The sequence below is a fragment of the Coregonus lavaretus genome, assembly GCF_964263955.1.
Source record: "Coregonus lavaretus genome assembly, contig: HAP1_SCAFFOLD_7099, whole genome shotgun sequence".
NCBI classification, from domain to species: domain Eukaryota; kingdom Metazoa; phylum Chordata; class Actinopteri; order Salmoniformes; family Salmonidae; genus Coregonus; species Coregonus lavaretus.
In genome coordinates this window covers 5,001-14,880 of record NW_028164745.1, presented here as the reverse complement: position 1 = coordinate 14,880, position 9,880 = coordinate 5,001, and the positions used below count along the sequence as shown (strand labels likewise).

The window sequence follows — 9,880 nt, the reverse complement described above, 5'->3', positions numbered from 1 at the left end:
CAAAGAAAAAACTCCAAGTACAAAGTCCAGGGTCAGGAAAAATGTGATAATTATTTTTCCTTCGATGAACTTAAGATGTTTTCTTTTTCTAATCTGGCCACTGCAAAAAACAACAACAGACCCGTTTAAATATATCATTCATTCATAATATTTATACATCTGGCTTTTCATAAATATCTAGTTTATAAAAATGGACCATGTCCTTTTTAACATGATTTTTTAAAAAGCTATATCTACAATTCATCAAAACATAAAACCTAATCACAATGGAACGTGTCAAAGTTCTAGAATCGATTAACTCTATTGATATGATTGTGGATTACTAGATTTATGCAGCAACTTTCATTGCAATGAAAGATGAGTTTAGCTCTCTCGATACAGCAATGTAAATAGCCACCAACCAGGGTAATAAATGAATAAAGCCATTCTCTCTCCCCTTGATGCCGCCCACACTGGCAATGCAGAGGCAAGGGTTGTACAGTATTGTCTCTCTCTTTAAACCAGGGCAGTTTGATGTGATGGACTACTAGTTTATGTCGGCACAACAGAGTCAGGTCAAAAACACTTGGCAGGTCAGAGCTTCAAGATCCACCGTCTTGCTATACTTTTACATATGAAACCTTCATGGGAACTTCAATGGCCAGAATGGATGATGGGTCATGACCTCTAGGTTAAAGGTCATGAACCCACAAATTGGCAGGACAGAAACGGCAACACTGAAGACCCATTGGAATGCCCATAGAGAAGAGTGCCCCCTATTGACCAGCTGTGGTACTATCACTTACAGTAGCCCGTTGTTGTTGGTCCCTAATTGAACCCCAAGCTCAGCCTAAGCTATGGGTGTGAAAAGACACTCTTTGCTACACAGAAGAAATAACCTCAACTAGTTAAAAACTAAAATGCTTTGTGCTCCATCATTAAAGATGGAGATGCAACAGAAATGAAACAGAAGCATGCTTTTTAAAGGATGTTTTTGATATACAATAACTATAGGAAAATAGTCTATCAAGGATGGACCCCTTTAAAACCCTCTAGAAAGCTTTCCTGGATGCAGATAGCTCGGCTATGAATGAAATACATATACTAAACTAAATAAATCCTTAAAGTATATGCAAACACAAGCATAAATATTTGATCCACAGAGAGTTAAGCTACGAATGACAAATATTAGAGTGATATATTGACATTTCTTCGGGAACAGGCACCATGTCTGTCTGTCTGTCTTTTTAAAATCTCTCCTCTCCTCTGTTGAAGTGTCAGTCATTATAAGTTATTCCCAGATCAGAAAAGAGTCACGACAGATAGAAGCTGACTGTAGAAGAAGTGTTCGGTTGCTGCGCTCCCTCCTTCCAAAACGATTTTCCTTTATTCCACACATTTCTTTAAAATGAATGAGCAAAAAAATAGGTGCACTGTTTCTCTCTCGTCTCCATGATATCCCTCCATCCATATCTCTCTCTCTCTCTCTCTCTCTCTCTCTCTCTCTCTCTCTCTCTCTCTCTCTCTCTCTCTCTCTCTCTCTCTCTCTCTCTCTCTCTCTCTCTCTCTCTCTCTCTCTCTCTCTCTCTCTCTCTCTCTCTCTCTCTCTCTCTCTCTCTCTCTCTCTCTCTCTCTCTCTCTCTCTCGTCTCCATGATATCCCTCCATCCATCTCTCCTCAGTGTGCATAGTACAGCCAGTAGACCACGTTAAAGAAGGAGAACACAGTAGGGAAGATCATCCTGGACCACTTGTCGATGGAGTTCACATCAGCCAGGTCAGGGATGTTGACCTTGAGCTGCGAGGCCCGTCTCCGTAGGCGGGACTTCTTCTGGGTGGCGTGGCGCTCCAGGGCACTGTGGGGGCCTCCACCGTAGTTCTGGCGGGCCATGGCGGCCCTACGGTACTGCAGCGTGGAGCTGTCGTAGGCCAGCATGGTGTTGCGGGGGTCGCCCAGACCCCCAGCGCCCAGGGACCTGGACAGCTCAGGAGGAACACCCCCCATCTCGTTCTTCATCTCCAGGGAACCAAACAGGATGTTATCATCAGTCAGGGAGGTGGTAATCTGTGATAGGAGGAAGGGGGAGGAAGAGGAGTGGCCGTGAGAGGAAGTGAATGGAGGCAAGGTTCATAGGTCATCTTATTCTTAAATAATCTATGCTTACTTAAAATACTTAAAAGATGTCTATATTTACGGATAATTAAAATGAGGCAAGGTTCATAGGTCATCTTATTCTTAAATAATCTATGATCACTTAAAATACTTAAAAGATGTCTATATTTATGGTTAATTAAAAGGCACTATGTGTGTTTTTAGTTGTTCTCTTAGTTTATGATTGAGGGGTTTATCACGTATTGTTCTGTGGTTGTACTAATGGGACACATTTGACTTATAGTAGCAATGTAGAGCATAGTGTATTTACAATAACATGTCATATTTAATTATAGATTATTAATCAATAGCTAGTTATTACACATAAGTATATGTTGACAGTCCTGTAAAGATACTATATATATATAAATCAACAGTATAATCATTCTCATGGAGAAATCCTCTTCACTGTCATCTCAGAATTTCAGCCAGCATATGGTTAACATTCTGTCTAGTCAGAACAAGACAATCCAAATAAACAAACAACGTAAACAAAAGGAAGAAATGTGAGAGGATAAAGGTTGAGAGAAATAGTAATAAGGAAATATTGCAAAGATGAAGGAGAGGTTAAGGTTGAAGGTTCAGGGGTCAAAGGTAGGTTTAGGTTAGGAGAGACGTTGTGAAGACTGAGGAAGTGGATCGGATCGGAAGTTTCTTCATCCATAGCCTGACTTCAGAACCAAACAAAACATCTCTAACTAAAAAAAGATGTTCAACTTATTAGTTATATCTGTTGTTTATACTCTGTTCCAAGGCCACTCAGTTGGCAAAACTCAGAATGACAAATAATATTTTCTCTTTTTCTTCTCTGTTAGGCTGAGCAATAATATGTCACTAACCATCTCATTTCCTTTCAATTGCTTCACTTGTTATTCGGGAGAGTTATCAATTTACCTCAGATGTAAATTTTTCTGTCACACCAATATTAGCTTTGGAGTAGCTTGCAATTACAACCAGCATTTCCTGTCCCTCCATTTTACAAGTTTCCCATCAATTGAAGGTGTATAATATCTTCACTGAGATGTAGGCTGAGTTCCAGATGGCCATTTGATCCAAACTATGCTGTCATTTATTTAACCATTACTATGACGTGTTTGTTAGGAAAATGCATGAAGAGCAAATCAAGAGAAGGGAGAAAACACAATGGTAGGAAGTGATGATTAAAGTTGCCTTAAAAAATCTATAGAATAAAAATCAAAGAAATGCACAAAAATACTACAGTATTTTCCTCTGATCGGGGGGTTGATTCAGATTGATGACATTTGTTAAAGTTTTGACTTTCAAAACCTTCCAGTACCTTATTTCTTTGCTCGCCTAGTCCTAATGCGGCATCGTCCACAAAGATGGGATCCCACATCGTGTCATACGCGTCAATTTCCCTCTGTTTCATTCTGGCATACAGAGCATCATCTCTCTGAACTACATTTCCCACCATCCACTGCAAGCATACAAAATCAGCACTGTTACCATGGAGAAATCGCAGCTTGCTGTCAGATGTTGTCAGATCCTGGTCTAACTAATAAATATGTATTTTCATTGAACTGTGGGTTGATAGATACACATGGCTACACCAGTGAGACATGAAGGTGTAGTAGAACCCTGGTAAAGGACATCACGTCAACAGTTGATCACAGAAGCATCACATTGACCTTGAGAGTAAGAATAACCTGTGTTCTCCTACTGCATCCAACACCACATTCCACCAACAACACAACCTTTCTAGAACCATCTGTCCCTACTCCCTTCCTTTCCAGAGACACCTACCTTATTGGGGTCGGGTCGGAGTTTCTCATTGTTGGCGACGGCTAGTTTCTCGGCTGCCCTCTTCTGCCTCTGGGGCCCCCGTCCAAAGAAGATGTAGTTGACGAAGGCGTACTCTAGCAGGGCCAGGAAGACGAATACAAAGCAGCCCATCAGGTACATGTCTATAGCCTTGACGTAGGGGATCTTAGGAAGCGTCTCTCTCAGATGGGTGTTGATGGTGGTCATGGTCAGCACCGTAGTGATACCTGGAGATCACATTTTACATTTACAATCACTGCATTCACCAAAATAATGTCATAAACAAGTAATTCAGAGCCTATAAGCTTTATACTGGATATCATGTCCTGGTACAGGGTCCGGAAACAATAACCCTGTCCTGGTACAGGGTCGGGAAACCATAACCCTGTCCTGGTACAGGGTCGGGAAACCATAACCCTGTCCTGTTACAGAGTCCGGAAACAATAACCCTGTCCTGGTACAGGGTCCGGAAACAATAACCCTGTCCTGGTACAGGGTCGGGAAACCATAACCCTGTCCTGGTACAGGGTCGGGAAACCATAACCCTGTCCTGGTACAGAGTCCGGAAACAATAACACTGTCCTGTTACAGAGTCCGGAAACAATAACCCTGTCCTGGTACAGGGTCCGGAAACAATAACCCTGTCCTGGAACAGAGTCCGGAAACAATAACCCTGTCCTGGTACAGGGTCCGGAAACCATAACCCTGTCCTGGTACAGAGTCCGGAAACAATAACACTGTCCTGTTACAGAGTCCGGAAACAATAACCCTGTCCTGGTACAGGGTCCGGAAACAATAACCCTGTCCTGGAACAGAGTCCGGAAACAATAACCCTGTCCTGGTACAGGGTCCGGAAACAATAACCCTGTCCTGGTACAGAGTCCGGAAACAATAACCCTGTCCTGGTACAGAGTCCGGAAACAATAACCCTGTCCTGGTACAGGGTCAGGAAATAATAACCCTGTCCTGTAACAGAGTCCGGAAACAATAACCCTGTCCTGGTACAGGGTCCGGAAACAATAACCCTGTCCTGGTACAGGGTCCGGAAACAATAACCCTGTCCTGGTACAGGGTCCGGAAACAATAACCCTGTCCTGGTACAGGGTCCGGAAACAATAACCCTGTCCTGGTACAGGGTCCGGAAACAATAACCCTGTCCTGGTACAGGGTCCGGAAACAATAACCCTGTCCTGGTACAGGGTCCGGAAACAATAACCCTGTCCTGGTACAGGGTCCGGAAACAATAACCCTGTCCTGGTACAGACATAATGAACACATATGTGGTCCTCTGTAGCTCAATTGGTAGAGCATGGCGCTTGTAACACCAGGGTAGTGTGTTCGATCCCCGGGACCACCCATACGTAAAAATGTATGCGCACATGACTGTAAGTCACTTTGGATAAAAGCGTCTGCTAAATGGCATATTCTTTATTATTATTATATGGACTGATGGATCCTCATTCTAAAGACATAATGAACCCATATGGACAGATGGTTCCTCATTCCACAGACATAATGAACCTATATGGACAGATGGATCCTCATTCTAAAGACATAATGAACCCATATGGTCAGATGGATCCTCATTCTACAGACATAATGAACCCATATGGACAGATGGATCCTCATTCTACAGACCTTATGAACCCATATGGACAGATGGATCCTCATTCTACAGACATAATGAACACAACCCTGTGTCTATAGATATAAGAAGGTACAGACCCTGTGTCTGTAGATATAAGGAGGTACAGACCCTGTGTCTGTAGATATAAGAAGGTACAGACCCTGTGTCTGTAGATATAAGGAGGTACAGACCCTGTGTCTGTAGATATAAGAAGGTACAGACCCTGTGTCTGTAGATATAAGGAGGTACAGACCCTGTGTCTGTAGATATAAGAAGGTACAGACCCTGTGTCTGTAGATATAAGAAGGTACAGACCCTGTGTCTGTAGATATAAGGAGGTACAGACCCTGTGTCTGTAGATATAAGAAGGTACAGACCCTGTGTCTATAGATATCAGGAGCAGCCCAGTGTTATCCCCTTTAACCGTCAGGGCTGCGTCCCAAAAGACACCTTATTCCCTACATAGTGCACTTTTTTTTACCAGAGCCCTATGGGGTAGTGCACTATATAGGGAATAGGGTGTCTTTTGCGACGCAGCCCTGGTATTAGTCACGACACGATTCACCTGGGTTTATAGGCCCAATACACCCCTTGTGTTTGATACATTAGTTATCTGTGTTATTAGACCAATACACCCATTGTGTTTGATCCTTAGTTATCTGTGTTATTAGACCAATACACCCCTTGTGTTTGATCCTTAGTTATCTGTGTTATTAGACCAATACACCCATTGTGTTTGATACATTAGTTATCTGTGTTATTAGACCAATACACCCCTTGTGTTTGATACATTAGTTATCTGTGTTATTAGACCAATACACCCATTGTGTTTGATACATTAGTTATCTGTGTTATTAGACCAATACACCCCTTGTGTTTGATACATTAGTTATCTGTGTTATTAGACCAATACACCCATTGTGTTTGATACATTAGTTATCTGTGTTATTAGACCAATACACCCCTTGTGTTTGATACATTAGTTATCTGTGTTATTAGACCAATACACCCATTGTGTTTGATACGTTAGTTATCTGTGTTATTAGACCAATACACCCATTGTGTTTGATACATTAGTTATCTGTGTTATTAGACCAATACACCCCTTGTGTTTGATACGTTAGTTAACTGTGTTATTAGACCAATACACCCCTTGTTTGATACTTAGTTATCTGTGTTATTAGACCAATACACCCATTGTGTTTGATACGTTAGTTATCTGTGTTATTAGACCAATACACCCCTTGTTTGATCCTTAGTTATCTGTGTTATTAGACCAATACACCCATTGTGTTTGATACGTTAGTTATCTGTGTTATTAGACCAATACACCCATTGTGTTTGATACATTAGTTATCTGTGTTATTAGACCAATACACCCCTTGTGTTTGATACGTTAGTTATCTGTGTTATTAGACCAATACACCCCTTGTTTGATACTTAGTTATCTGTGTTATTAGACCAATACACCCATTGTGTTTGATACGTTAGTTATCTGTGTTATTAGACCAATACACCCATTGTTTGATACGTTAGTTAACTGTGTTTTTAGAGGCGCTCATTAGGACTATGAAGGGTCAATAACAGACAATCAACTGACACAGGTCAGTGGGCTGAGGCGCTCATTAGGACCTTATCGTTATCAAGTATTTTACATCATTATTGGCCAATAACCTGGGTTACGGTTTCACGAATGGTTCTGATTGTCATTAGATAGCAATAGGATCAAGGTGCAAGGGAGCTATCTAATTGCAGTCGTAGCTGGTTTAGGGCAGAATATTAATGCTTCATTTCTTTCTCTCATACGTCACCCATGGACAACAATGCATGTTTTACATTACATTTTGAACAATGCGAACACTACGACTACAATGTTTGTAAACATGGCTATACTGTATACGTTTAATTCGATTGATTGATTGATTGATTGATTGATTGATTGGTTGATTGACTGATGAATCTCGATGGCGTTATTGATCGATCGACGGGCAGTCTTACCCAGGGCCACTCTGGCAGCGGAGGCATCGTAGTTGATCCAGAAGGAGACCCAGGACAGGATGGTGATCAGGATAGAGGGCATGTAGGTCTGCAGGATAAAGTAGCCGATGTTCCTCTTCAGCTTGAAGCTCAGAGACAGACGGGGGTAGGAACCTACACGGAGGAATACAGACAGAACTTTATTTATTTAACCAGGCAAACCATCGAGAATACATTGTCTTTCACAATAACAACCTAAAGTGGATGGAATAAGAACTCTAAAGCATAGAAAGGTAATATACAGAATATCTGTGTATCACCCCCTGAAATGCTACAGTATAACCATAGATATACATAGGTATACTGTATCAAAATGGCCGCCACTGTGTACCTGTAGAGAAGACCACATTCTTGGAGACCAGTTTGTAGTCCACGATAGAGAACTGAGGCAGCTCTATTCTCTCCACCCCAGACACAGCTCCATCTCCCCCTCGCCAGTAGAACTCAATGTCATCAGTGGTGTAGCCATCTGCAGGGGACAAACACAGGTACTGGAGACTTAGAATACATACCACACTAACATAGTGTGGGCAGAATGTGAGTAATACTCAAATGGTTATGGTCAATGTCAAACGGCAGGGACACGAGGCTCTCACACATGTTGAGTTGACAACTGGTGTTCCTCAAAGATTATATTCTTGTTCCTGTCATGTTTACTATTTATATCAACAATGTATATTCTGGTGAGTCAAATGCTACTAGAGAACATCATGTGAGGTTCAATAATAAATACAATTATAAATAGACATTTCAGAGGACATTTCAGGGGACCAAAAATTGTTAGCTAACTGGGTAGATCCTCATGTTGCATTCTGTTGTGTTAACCCTTATGTTGTGTTAACCCTTATGTTGTGATAACCCTTCTGTTGTGATAACCCTTATGTTGTGATAACCCTTATGTTGTGTTAACCCTTCTGTTGTGATAACCCTTATGTTGTGATAACCCTTATCTTGTGTTAACCCTTCTGTTGTGATAACCCTTATGTTGTGATAACCCTTATGTTGTGATAACCCTTATCTTGTGTTAACCCTTCTGTTGTGATAACCCTTCTGTTGTGATAACCCTTCTGTTGTGATAACCCTTATCTTGTGTTAACCCTTCTGTTGTGATAACCCTTATGTTGTGAAAACCCTGCTATTGTGATAACTATTCTGTTGTGATAACCCTTCTGTTGTGATAACCCTTCTGTTGTGATAACCCTTATGTTGTGATAACCCTTCTGTTGTGATAACCCTTCTGTTGTGATAACCCTTATCTTGTGTTAACCCTTCTGTTGTGAAAACCCTGCTATTGTGATAACCCTTCTATTGTATTAACCCTTCTGTTGTGATAACCCTTATATTGTGATAACTATTATGTTGTGATAACCCTTCTATTGTGATAACCCTTCTATTGTGATAACCCTTATGTTGTGATAACCCTTATGTTGTGATAACCCTTCTATTGTGATAACCCTTCTATTGTGATAACCCTTCTTTTGTATTAACCCTTTTATTGTGATAACTCCTATATTGTGATAACCCTTCTTTTGTATTAACCCTTTTATTGTGATAACTCCTATATTGTGATAACCCTTCTTTTGTATGAACCCTTTTATTGTGATAACTCCTATATTGTGTTAACCCTTCTGTTGAGTTAACCTCAGCCTCTGTCATATAGGGCATCATAACACAGGCAGCATGCAGGCAGGGCAGGCATTTCCCCTCTCTCCCTCTCTCTCTACCCCCTCTCTCCCTCTCTCTCTACCCCCTCTCTTACTCTCTCTACCCCCTCTCTCCCTCTCCCTCTCTCTCTACCCCCTCTCTCCCTCTCTCTCTACCCCCTCTCTCCCTCCCTCTCTACCCCCTCTCCCCCTCTCTCTACCCACTTTCTCCCTCTCTCTCTACCCCCTCTCTCCCTCTCTCTACCCCCTCTCCCCGACTCTCTACCCCCTCTCTCCCTCTCCCTCTCTCTCTACCCCCTCTCTCCCTCTCTCTCTACCCCCTCTCTCCCTCTCTCTCTACCCCCTCTCCCCTCTCTCTACCCCCTCTCTCCCTCTCTCTCTACCCCCTCTCTCCCTCTCTCTCTACCCCCTCTCTTACTCTCTCTACCCCCTCTCTCCCTCTCCCTCTCTCTCTACCCCCTCTCTCCCTCTCTCTCTACCCCCTCTCTCCCTCCCTCTCTACCCCCTCTCCCCCTCTCTCTACCCCCTCTCTCCCTCCCTCTCTACCCCCTCTCCCCCTCTCTCTACCCCCTCTCTCCCTCTCTCTACCCCCTCTCCCCGACTCTCTACCCCCTCTCTCCCTCCCTCTCTACCCCCTCTC

The 9,880-nt window shown here is 42.4% G+C and overlaps 1 protein-coding gene across 1 annotated transcript; it reads right to left on the bottom strand.

The window, feature by feature from the left end:
* Positions 1 to 1,656: 1,656 nt before the first annotated feature.
* LOC311116664 (gamma-aminobutyric acid receptor subunit beta-2-like) lies at positions 1,657 to 8,045 on the bottom strand (the record flags this gene model as incomplete). The annotated part of the gene is made up of 5 exons (XM_084191721.1): positions 1,657 to 2,043; positions 3,428 to 3,568; positions 3,895 to 4,139; positions 7,538 to 7,690; positions 7,908 to 8,045. Coding segments are annotated over 5 exons (1,064 nt in total), but the record flags the coding sequence as incomplete, so codon positions are not given.
* Positions 8,046 to 9,880: the final 1,835 nt, after the last annotated feature.